Source organism: Balearica regulorum, chromosome 6 (assembly GCF_011004875.1).
Source record: "Balearica regulorum gibbericeps isolate bBalReg1 chromosome 6, bBalReg1.pri, whole genome shotgun sequence".
Classification (NCBI taxonomy): domain Eukaryota; kingdom Metazoa; phylum Chordata; class Aves; order Gruiformes; family Gruidae; genus Balearica; species Balearica regulorum.
This window is the reverse complement of record NC_046189.1, coordinates 14,537,425-14,549,687: the sequence shown is the minus strand read 5'-3', so window position 1 is coordinate 14,549,687 and position 12,263 is coordinate 14,537,425. Positions and strand designations below refer to the sequence as shown.

Below are 12,263 nucleotides of genomic sequence, written 5' to 3'. Positions count from 1 at the left end.
TAAAATGACACCAAACACAAACTTCTCTGAGACAGCCTTAAAAAGAGTGAGCATTCCCTCTAAGCACTTTGGATTGTCCATTTGCCACCTTCTCTTTTATTGAATCTAGGATATTTACCCTTAATTGCAAAAAGGAGATTGGTTGAGATGCTGACATCTGTTTTGCTCCACTTGAAGATAAACATTTTGGGGAATTGAAGGGGGAAAAAACCCCAGACCCACAACAATAAACCCAAACCCTAAAAACCGCAGGCATCAAAATAAGGGAACTACTTAAAACAGTTGCAGAAACTCGTTGGAAACAAACAAATGATAGATTCCAATGAAGGCTTCTCACATTAAGTTAAAGACTTGTTACAGACATCTTCAATAAAAACATCCATCCTCCACAAAGTATGTTAAAATGTAACACAATAGTGATGCACTGGTATTTCTCCTGAAAAGGACAGAAGGACATGAAATCTCCTTAGTGATATCAGTACTATTGAATGTAGGAGGTGAACAATGATTTACAAAAGTAATGAGGGGAAAAAGCTATGTAAAAGAAACCATGAATCATTAATTGTAATTGGACAAAAGGGGGGATGGGGCAGAATGTGATTACAGTATGCCTCAGAAACCCCTGAAGGAAATAAATAGTTAGAAACTTGTGTTTCCATTTGTTTCTTACGTCCATTTAAGTGATGGTGGGAGTAAGGGCTTGTCTGCTTGCTTTTGGTTTTCTGTTTTTTTTTTTTTTCTTTTTTCTTTTTTTTTTAAATAACAACCCTTCTAGTAAAAATTCAAAAGACAGTTACAAATGGCTTTAGATAATTAAAAGTCTCCTTTTTAAAATAAAACTTTGATAACACATTTCTCCATTTCTTCTATATAACGCAGCTTCAGTGAAAATATGTCATAAGGGACAGCAATTTGCAAAAAGTGGGGAAAAAATTGCCAACCAAGGTTCATAACATATACACATGTATATGCAGGACATCTACACTCTATATACATATTTAATATACGTATGCATGAGTATATATCAGGAGAGAACCAACAAGTATGTTCTCCACATACATAAACTAAAATACCGTAATATGTGTGTGCATATAAATATATATTATATGCACACAGTACACAGACATACCCATACACACGCCCGAACATATGTATTCTAGAAATCATCATGTATGATTGCATGAAAGCTCAGGTGGAACAGTACACCAGTTACCTTTTTCTAACAGAAATGCAAGGAAGACAAAATTCCATGGCTGAATTGTGGCCAAGAAAAACCGTGCCATATCCGTACTGAAAATGTGGAATGCAGTAAGGCTCGATGACAGAATTGGAGCAGCATTCTCCATTGAAACTGAAGCCTAAGTTAGCCAGGAGTTTCAATAGTGCTTAAATGTGACTGAGCAGGTTTCTGACAGCTGCTTTCTGCTAAAAGGATACAGAAGCTCCACTTAGCCAGAAAACAGAAAATAAAATACTTAAAACCACAATTTACTTGCATAAGTGAAGTCATTCAATACACAAGTAGATGCAAAGTGCTAGCATGTTAATGGTCAACTCTGCAGCTTGTTTTAAAATCTATTTAATGGTAAAATGTAACGAGCAGTGTTTCTCTTGGTATGTTTGATGACAACCCCGCTGCTCAGAACAGAGCACAGGGCTGCCTTCTGTTTACTGCCTGCATTACGGGAAACACAAACCAAACTCCCTTTTCCTCTCTGGGGCTGAAAATTGCAGGTAATTTTCAGTGGGTGCGTTTCATTTTGAACATTTACCTCTAAAGTACGATGCTGGGTTAACTTTTTAACCTGCTAGGAAGTCTTGCATCAGGTTCTAAGAAAAGTTTGTGTTCATCTGCAAATCAATCACAGTTGTACTCAAGCACAATTGAATAGCTGGGAAATTCTGGTAAGTTCAAGCAAGTGCTTAGGGCCCAATTCAGCTGCCACTATCGTCACCAAGAGAATTTCCCCAATGCGTAAGCAGAGCTGGATTGGGCCATTAAAGCTGACTGCTGCTAGCACAGAAACTCTAGAGACTGGGGGCAAAGGGGAGCTGGAATGGAAGCAATGGAGCAGAGAAGCAGAAGAGGTCAGCACTGCAAGAGGCCTCAACAAGTATTAATATAGAATGAACAAAAGCAGAAACGTACCAAGGAAATTCCACTGTGAGGGCTGAGGTAACACAAATCAATGGTGACCGAGCTCAGATCAGTCGCTGATGTCATCCAAATCCCTCAGAATTAAAAACAACCTTGTTTGGCACAAGTGCTTACCTGCTACACGTTACGTGGATAGTCTCTCTCTTTAGCTCACACACTCATGTTACAACTAATGCACATGTGTGTGATACAACGTAAATTGCATCTATACATCTGTATGCATGTATTTATAGATTTAGATCGATTGCATTCATGCGTATTTATTGTACATCATGAGGGCAAGTCCACATTCAGCAAAGTGCTACCAACATCTCATATACAGATATATCTCTCTGTACAGGTATACACAAAAGTGGGTCTACTCTTTCCCATAAAGGCATAAAGATTTATGCTGCTAACTCCCATTAACCACCTAATAAGCAGAAGGAAAGTCCTCTGACAACTTCCACCTCCCTGCCCTTTCACTTGTATGCATATGTGCCAGAAACAAATTGTGGGGAGGGGGAAAGGGGAAGGAATGCCAGGGGGGTATCAACATACTGATAGGGAGGGGGATTAAAAAAAAAAAAAAAAATATTGAAAATTAAGATTTGATTTGCAACTGCTTAAGAAAAGCCTTCAAAAAATTCAAATGTCTGTGCAATACTGTAAGGTCTGTTTTTCTAAACAGATTTTTAAAGTCACCAGGATCATCATCATTAAAAGTGATACTGTATGAATAAATAACAATTAGGTTACTTTCTCCAGCCAAAACAGAACAGTATGAAGAGTAAGCCAATCTGTAAGAATGTTTCAGACTTCTCACAGTTTCAAGTGAGAACTCCCATAAAGAAATCTTCCTTCTGCAATTATGAAAAAAAAAGTTAAGTGGCCATAATTAAATTCAGAATTTCACAGCACAAGTGAAACTCCCTGGATTGAAATTGTATTTTGTTCTGCAATCCCACAACAGCAATTTTGGGGAAAAATGAATACACACCAAGACCCTCAGGAAAGAAAAGAATCTACTTTGAAGACAAGATCCTTTTGCAGAATGGAGATGACCCCACAAACACTGCCCCTTACAACCTAATTTGAAAACACAAGGACACTGATTGACAACATTTTCCAAGTCAGACCACAGGAGATTTGAGTATTAATTTGCAAAGATACAGCAATTCCCATGCCTCCCCATCCCACCGAATGCAGACCTTCCCATTTCAATTTCTCCTGAAAAATATCATTCATTTCTCTTGTCCCTCCTCCTCTCCCACTTGTTTTATTTAAAGGCTGTCTTTGGCAGCTTGGTATTTTCATGGCATTTTAAACAGGGCTCAATGCAACTCATTTAAAAAACAGTAAAATTGACATGATATCAGAGTTAGCCTTATAACAGCAGATTATGTAGTAGAGAGTTTCAGTTATTTATACAACAGTGAGGACATAACAACCCCCTACTAAATAATCACATTTCTACAATACATTCCATCACCTCTCAACTACTTTTCTCTTTACAAAACTATGACCTACATACAATATACACATTCGTATGGCACATACATCCCCCCCAATGCATATTTTTTGTGTGTATATATAATACATACATGCACACAAGCAGTCTAATTCTATTTATAAGTCACAGTGGGAATTCCTTTGTGAGGAAAGGAGGGGAAAAATTCCTGAATAAGACACTGTAGATTCCTAATGTTCTGACTTTTCAAATTCCAACTCACAGAGCTAACTGGAAATAAATACATTTAAAAAAAAAGAAAAGATCTTACAAACTTGTTTCACAACTTCCAGCTACAGTAGTTGGATTTTTTTAATTTGATCTATTTACCCTGTAACTAAATTTCTAATCATAGGTACAAACCACGGATAAATTATTGCAGAATGTAACATCAAAATAAAATTTAAAAAGAGTTATAGGAACAGTAATATAAGGGTTAAAAAGAGTTCTATGCTTTGTTGATACAGGATACCATTTTATTTTATTTATATATATATCTATATATAGATATAGATATCTGCAAGGTAGCAAAGAATAGCTGTACACCTTGACACGGCAAAGATCCAGTGTAAAAAGGTGCTTCACTAGTTTGTTTTTCCAAAAAAGCTTGTATATAATTTTATAGCTATTAAAAACACATATGCAACATAATTCATTACACTCAATACAGCTTTAGTATAAAACTTATAATTTATGAGGTGATGTTAATAGCATAAATTAATATACCATTTCTCTTAAAATCTACAATAAGTATTCTGAAAGCTCATTGGGGAAGGGTATCTTTAAATAAAAAGTTTAAAGCTGAGCGTGATGAAGAAGATTCTGTATGTTGAACTTGAGATGAGAGCCCCGAGAAGAGAAAGAGTCCCTAAGCCAGACACTGTGGACTATAAAACTGAACAAAGATTTCTACTTCTTGCGCTCTCACTTAGGTGACGCTCTACCTTAAATTATTATTTACTTTTAAAACTATTTACTTTTTTTTTTTTTTGTTAACTGCCCTTATTTCCACAAGGAATCCCTGAGACATACCCAAAACTGTACAGTGAAGGTCATCACTGTTCAGAGAAACTGGTTCAACCCCTTCTGGTAGGATGTAGCTATTTTGCATGAGAATTGACCGTCCATCACTTCAGAATGAATCTATTTGCACTGGAACCAGCTACACTGTTTAAGATGCAGGTTAGAGAGTCATTTCAGGGTAAATCAGTCCACTCCAAGGTAGAAGCCAATGCCATCACAGTCAGCTACGTCAGAGCAATCTGCACCAAAGTTTTCCAGAGGATATCTGGGAAAGTTACCTATCCAGAGTTTATCTCCGTGGGCACTGACTGACTATGACAGAAAGCAGGTAAAACATTAGCATTACTGGACCAAGTTCAACATGCGTATGCGGTCGATACACGGGTACTCTGGACATCTCACTGCGTTTGGGGGACTAGCAAGGGGAAGGAGTAGGAAGAATGCATTTTTCTACATCGAGTAAGTACAGTTTTAAGGTCAAAAGCCCAAGTTTCTTCCTGTTCACTTCCAAACCAAATTCTATGAGCCAGAGTAGACTGAAAAGGTGCCAACACTTACTTCAAGGAGACAGAAAAAGAAAGCCTTCTCCAACTATTGCTGTCAATCTAGGGCCAAGCCCACTTTCTTCTTTTATGCTTCCACTACCTTATTCCATTGTAGCCAGAGGAGGAGTATGTGAAAGCAGAGTAAAACAGGGGAAAGCAAAGAACTCAACAACCACGAGAAGTAGCAGAACAGCAAAGGGAAAAGCTCCCAAAACAGTCACTGTGGGGGTTTTTTTTGTTTTTTAAATGGCTGAAGACACGAGTGAGAAGTGTTCTAAGACACGTCTTTTGTAACTCCTCTCCACCAAACTTTTCTTTCCCTACAACAGTGGTTTTTTCTAGTTTTAAAGACAAAACAAAAACTTTACCTGATAGAGCTAAGATCTCTCATGACTAGACCTCTCCTGAAGTCCAAGTTTAAGTTTAGTAAACGCAAACGTAGATTTTTCCAGCAAACCTCCTTACTTTTATTTGGGCTTGTGGGCATTAGAAAGAGTAAGTTAAATTTTTATTCATGACTTTCTACTGATGCACTTCTCCAAGAAGAGGAACCTGTGAGAAGGTAAACTTGCCAAAAACACCTGCACATTCACTGCTAGCGTGTGCACTCCATTGATCAAAGTTGTACCCTCAGCATCTAGTTCATGACATATTAGCATGCTGCGAAACATCATCTTACTCACTGATCTGAAAAATACTTTGATCTATTGCACTGCTGTTCTAGCATCCAAAATGTACGTTATGAATTGCAGGAATCTCTCCTCCTTTTCGTTTTACAGTCAGATTCACTCAGGACCACGGAAGACTTACCAGTTGGCATTACTTACATTGGAGAAGTATCTGAGAATGGGAGAATAAAAGAAAGAATGATGAAGAACGTAGAGAGTATGGAAATAAAGGAGATATGAGAAGCAGCCCACAACACCCCATCATTAAATGTCACCTAAGAGATCAGAAAGACCTCGTGACTAAAGATCTGGTCAGCACATTAGCCCAAAACTAGTCCTTCAGTTAATCTTTCCACTACCACCAGATCTTGCAACAGGTCTGCACAGGAGACTCCTTCACATGTGACAGTAAAAACACAAAAGCAAAAGGAAACATCCCAACAGGGAAGCTGCCCAGACAACCACACAAACCCCTCTCTGCAGAAGATCGCTGCAGGTTGTTTGTCTGCTGAAAGCACCTCCTGCCACCGTTCCTGTACCCTACAGGTCTTGAAAGATTCAACTGCAGGTAGCTAGCTCTTCTAAAAATTTTTCCCTCCTCCCTTCACCAAAGGCTCATACTGTTGGAGAATTCACCAGTGGATTCTGCTCACTGTTGGGGTTCAGAAGCAGAACACCACCACGTGTGTGTAACCATCAGGGCCAGCTTCTCAGGGAAGACACCTGTCCACCGTTTATCGTACTCCTTTGTGAGACTCTCCTGGCAAACGGATTCAATCCCAGACCGTATTTAGATGTAGTTACAGCAAAATGAAGCTTCAAATTGAATTGGGCTACTGGTTTGCAGGTTCAATCCTAGGCCCTTCACCTTGGCCATGCCCCTGAAGCCAGTGGCATCACACTGTGCATAACAGCTCACAACAGAACTTCCCAATTTTTCAACTAATATCCATTTCCCTCTAAAAAAACCAAAACAACAATGCCCTCGCCCGAGAAAAAAACCCAAATCACTTCCATTGGCTTCTCTTTGCTATTATGGATGACCCTCCTTTGACATTTTTTCCTTGCGTTTGTACTTCCAATACCATCTCTGATTTTTGCCTAGCAGACGATAAGCTTCTTGGGGCCTTCCAATGCTTTCAAAATGAGAACTACAAATCCTCATTTCACTAACCTGCTGAATGAAGTGGGAAATGTAGCTGTTGTCACCTTCTCCACAATAGCTGAGGCAGACCTGCAAGTGTGCTACCTCTAAGCATTATCGACTTAAAGCTCTTATGGCCAACCATAGAGAGAAGCATGCTACTGATGAGAAGAGAACTAATCAAGAACCTGGAGGAACTGGAAGGAGTAGACAAAAAGATGCATCTTTTCCATCTTCTTGCATCATAGTAGTTATGAGGCCAAAGAACAGATCAACTTCAAGTGCATATGGTTCCCCCCCAAAGCTGGTGTAAAGTCTTCCTAAGTGAAAGGAAACATCAAAGTATGTCTTACAGGGTGTCTTACACATCAGCCCAGCACAAGGATGTTTCTGATGAGCCTCTGTACACTATCAAAGTTCATCTTGTGTTAAGTACTTTTGTACAAAGACTAATTGAGGTGCTATTACTATCAAAAATGATGTTACTGGTATTTTATTCTAATTTTTTTTCAATTCTTTAAAACTCAAATCATATGTAAAGAAATTAACTTTTAGGTTCAACTAGCTTTATTCCATTTGTTAACACGTAAAGGGCATGACAGGTATCGACCATCTCAAATCAATGGACTGAAATTGCTACACTGGGTCTTTGATGAAAGGGTGATTAGAGTGCTAATTGCTATACAAGGAGATGATACTCAAAAACCTTTGCAAGAGAGCATGGATTCTACTCAGGAACCATATAATTAACAGCCTCGAGGACTACCTTAACCAGACCTGCAGTATTTCTGAGAGGAAGAGGTGTGAAACATCTCTGGCTGCACGTACCTCTCAGATTGGATCTCTCACATCCAACAGTAAGACACTGATTCACTGAAGTCAACAGGTTGATGTGGGTGTAGAAGCCCACCTGGAATGATCCACCTTGTAAAGCTAAGATCAAGACCCGTAACTGCTCGGTAGGCTGTAACCATGAAATCAGCGGCAGTGAAAAAGCAGGAGGTGAACCAGGAAAAGGCAAGAGTGGTGGCCCATTTCAGAACTCAGTGTCAGACAGGACAGAGGGATTCCTGTTTCAAACGTATACAAACTGAAGTTTATTTTTAAAAGTGCAGCTTTATTGCAAACTTAGTTTGCTCATTGAAAAGTGTTACGTAGTCACTTTCCAGGGAAGAGTCATCAAGGGATATACAAAAATTGAAGTCTAAGCAGGGGAAGAGAGTTGATATCCTAGGCTGCCTTAAAGGAATGCAGGTACATAATGGCCATTGATTTTAAATGGGAATTATGGACCTGCACAGCTTTGACAGCTTTCGAAATTCCTGTCTAAATCAATGCTCAGATTAGGAGCTGGGTTCTGTTCTGAGTTAGACCAGTAAAAACTCACAGTGACCTTAGACCAAAGAGCTCCTCTGTAATTTATACCAAAGTGAGCAAGCAGAACTTGGCTCTCAGTTCCTCTCCTCCCTTCCCCGATGGCATTTACTAAGAAAGAGAAATGTGATGTGGGGCAAATATACTCTGCACTAGCTGCAGCTTCATTAAAGAGCTTGATGGGCACAAGAATGATTTCAAGACCAAGGTCTTGAAACCAATTTATAGAAATTAACATCCTCTAAAATGACATGAATACACAAGCAGATTAAAGAATTAACCATTTGGTATACTAGTTCTCCACTCTTTTTTCAGCCAATCATTCAAACACATTGAAGAAGGTATACGGACACAACGAAAATCATTTGCAAATCAAACAGTTGTCTCCTCAACAAAGTATGGGGAACATAATACAAAAATAAATAAATGCCTTGTCAGATTTGCCTCATTTCACAATACCACTGGGCATTCCTCAATCAGCAGGACAATCACAAGCAGGATTTCATAGGCTTCAATTCAACTTTTTACATGATTTAAAAACATTTAAATGTTACAAACATATTTAAATCACCACTTAAAAATATTCGGCTTATATTATTAAGATCTATTTTACCAAGTATGAAATAAGGACTTCATAACAACAGAAGCATGAAAATCATTTTTGTTTCCTCCACCCACATACACTTGCAATTTCAGAAAAGGACATATGCATCATCCATACTCCTTTGTATTTAAGGAGAACAAATCTTTCAAGAAAAGAGGGTAGTATGATTGCTACGATAGTAAGAAGACACAAGACCTATCCCATTTAAATTCTTCCTTAGCAAGATGGAAGGAGAGGTTTGGGTCAGAGATTTTGGTGTGGGCCCGACTGCTAACAAAATGAAATTTCTACAGCAACTAAACTTCATTCAGTGATCCCTTGCTCAAACAATTTATTAGGCCTCCCTACTACATGTGCTTGGTATCTCTTAACTTCCTGAATTAGACTGGAATATGTGCAGGTAGGATGTTTTACTGTAAGGTAGAATGAAATCTGTCTTCTACAGTAAGAGATTGAAATGTGGGATTTTCTATTCTCTCTCATCTGCATCTCAGAAACAAACCAAGAAGAGTAAAGATTTGTTATATTAAGAAGGAGCTATTTTTACAGTCAGAGTATAGTAGCAAGTTTGAGCCTTAAAAAAGTCACAAGCAAATTCCTTTTTTCCCTTCCTGATAATGAGATGCAAGTAAACACCTCAGAATTTCTGCTGCTGTTATCTGTTGGATTAAAAAACATGAAATAAAATAAAATAAAATAAAATCTAAAAGCTAGTGGACTCATTTCTTTAAGAACTGAAATTACTACCAAAAAGTCTGAATACTTTCTTTAGCAGGTGGGCAGTAAAAGCAAAACTGTCCTGCAAACAGAAGGAATTCTTATCTATTTTCCTTTAGTGATTTCTCTCTTGGTTAGCCATGACTGCTGATAGGTACCTGCTAGTTCCTTACATACATTCAGCATCCCATACAGACCATCAAACCCTGCAAGTGTTGAAAAAAACTATATGGCTCCCAGGGGGAAAAAAACCATCCAAGAAATTCTCAGTAGCTAGCCATAATTTGCATCCATTTGAAACTTACCAAAGGGTCTGACCTAGACTTGTGTGGATGGGCAGAATACCAAAAAATTCTTCCAGTTTCAGCTGGGAAATACCTGTCAGACACGGAGTTCTGGACAAAGCCACACTTGAAAAGGCAAATCATCAATGCTACAAGGCCACAGTAATTCAGCAAGGGAGGGAATTTCTGCACAGGAATCTTCACTAATCCATGATCTATTTCAATCTTTTCTGGTTTTCTTTCTTTTTTTCCCTGGGCTAATTTCATATCAGCCTTTGGATTTCCGGGCAACCAGTCAACTGATCCCCTTGCTGCTCAATGAATTAAAAATCATCATAATAAAAAAACAAAAATCAGCATGCAGTAAGAACAGTGACCAGTTCTAGAAGGGGACAACTCCCACTTCTTCACCAAAAGAAGAAAAGGAACTGCTGCTCCCTGCACCCCAAACACACACATGCACAAAGAGGAGGTCAAGAGACTGTTTTAAGAAACTGCCAAACTCATCCTTGAACCATGATCTTGATTTAGGACTTCAGTGCACCATTCTTAAATCAATGTGTGCAGCCAAGTTTTCCATGCCAGATGCTACCTTTGGGAAAAAAGGTAAATAAAAAAAAATATTCAAGATACTTCTGCCCACTGGAAAACTTTCCACCAGATGCTAATGGGATGGCAAGCACTGATCCGAACCCTAGGAAACAGTAACATGCATCAGTAATCTGAGGTATCTTCCCATTTCTAGGTCTTACTGCTAAGATCAATTACATCCAGTAACTGTGCTGTATCCTTAAGGAATTATTGGGGAACGGTGAACCTGCCTGCAATAAATGAGCACCGGTGCATAACAAGCACATGTGAACGCTACAGCAAGGTTCACAGAGGGCTAACCCTGGTCAGTACTGAAGCAGGGGTTTTCTTCTCAACCCCCTCTTAAAAAAAAAAAGGGAAGGGAGGACAGAAAAAAAATAAAGAAGAAGGAAAAAAGGAAAGATAGAAAACACAGGTCCCCCATCTACCTGCACAGAGCCAGGCAGACAAGCTCAGTTGGAGGTGGTGAAGGGCGCAGATGCGTTATTGGTACTGGTAGCGGTGGCACCGGTCACTGCGAAGCCCGTGGGAGGAGCTATGGAGCTGTGGCTGGGCTGCAGGTCCTTGGGGATGCCACTGTGGGAGCTCAGCTGGTGCCCAAAGGCTGCGCTGAACTGAGGGAGCTGTTGTTTAGGGGAGGTGGAGGCCATGAGTTCAGCGGAGGCAGGACCCATGCCACTAAAACTGGTCTGCGGTAACCCCGGAAGCACACTGGAGCTGTTGGGGGTCACAGTGGCGAAGGCAGGCTGTGTGGTCTCTGAGTGCGAGGTGGTAGGTGGTGTGGACAGGGAGGTGGACAGGAGGTGTCCATCTGCACCAAGAAGGTTGCTAAACGGAGAGGGGTCCCCAAGATTGACAGGAAGATTTCCCCAGTGAGTTCTGGGGTTGACCACCCCGCTAAGTGGCACATCCAGCTGAGTTGGGAGCAAGTGCTGTGCCATCATGGGCATCTCTGCTGAGAAGGTAGCTGCCAAGTTATCACCGGAAAAGGATGCGGTGTGAGGGGATGTGATATGGTCACTGTAGGGAGACGGCACATGCTCACTATCATAATGGCTTCCATGGGGTGAGGAGTGTGAATGGTCACTGCTGTATTGCTGTCGTGAGGTGATCAGGTCATCTGCCTTGCTCAGCAGCTGGGCAGGGTGGGGCCTCTGGGAGGCATGGCTGCCATCATGAAGTCCATGAAACTGTCCTGGGAAGGCTCTCTCCCCAAGGCCACTCTGGCTTATCAGAGTGGCAGAAGTAAGGCCGACGTTGGCTGGGGCTGAGAATTGCCCCTGGATCTGCCCTGCCAGGGGCGTTGGTGGGTTGGACAAGGTAGCAGAACGGAGCAAGTTCTCATCCAGCTCCAGACCGGAGAAATTATCATGTACCATACGCCCATTCAACAGCTCCCCCAGATCCGTGTTAACCTCTCGACTCAAGGACTGCATTCCTGGAGCTCCAGCACCTGTAGAGAACACCCCTATCCCTCTATCTGACAGCTCCTGAACTGGCACACCATCTGTCTGTGTAAGTACTCCAATGGTACTCAGGCACTCAAGAGAAGTTACAGCCTGTAGGGCCCGTTCCAGTTCTTCAGCCTCTTCTGTAGTCGGAAGGAGATCTCCATTTTTACCTGCAGAAACAGGGACACCAAAAGTTAGCGCCCTCCTCTCAGGTG

General features: G+C 40.5%; 1 protein-coding gene across 2 annotated transcripts in view; it reads right to left on the bottom strand.

Annotated features, from left to right (window-relative positions):
- Nucleotides 1-7,529: 7,529 nt before the first annotated feature.
- INO80D (INO80 complex subunit D) overlaps nt 7,530-12,263 on the bottom strand; it is a 36,877-nt gene continuing 32,143 nt past the window's right edge. For both annotated transcript variants that reach the window (XM_075756436.1, XM_075756437.1), the window contains exon 12: nt 7,530-12,218. In XM_075756436.1, the coding sequence (XP_075612551.1) occupies nt 11,050-12,218 (1,169 nt within the window). In that variant the 3' untranslated portion in view covers nt 7,530-11,049. The remainder of the gene's footprint in view (nt 12,219-12,263) is intronic.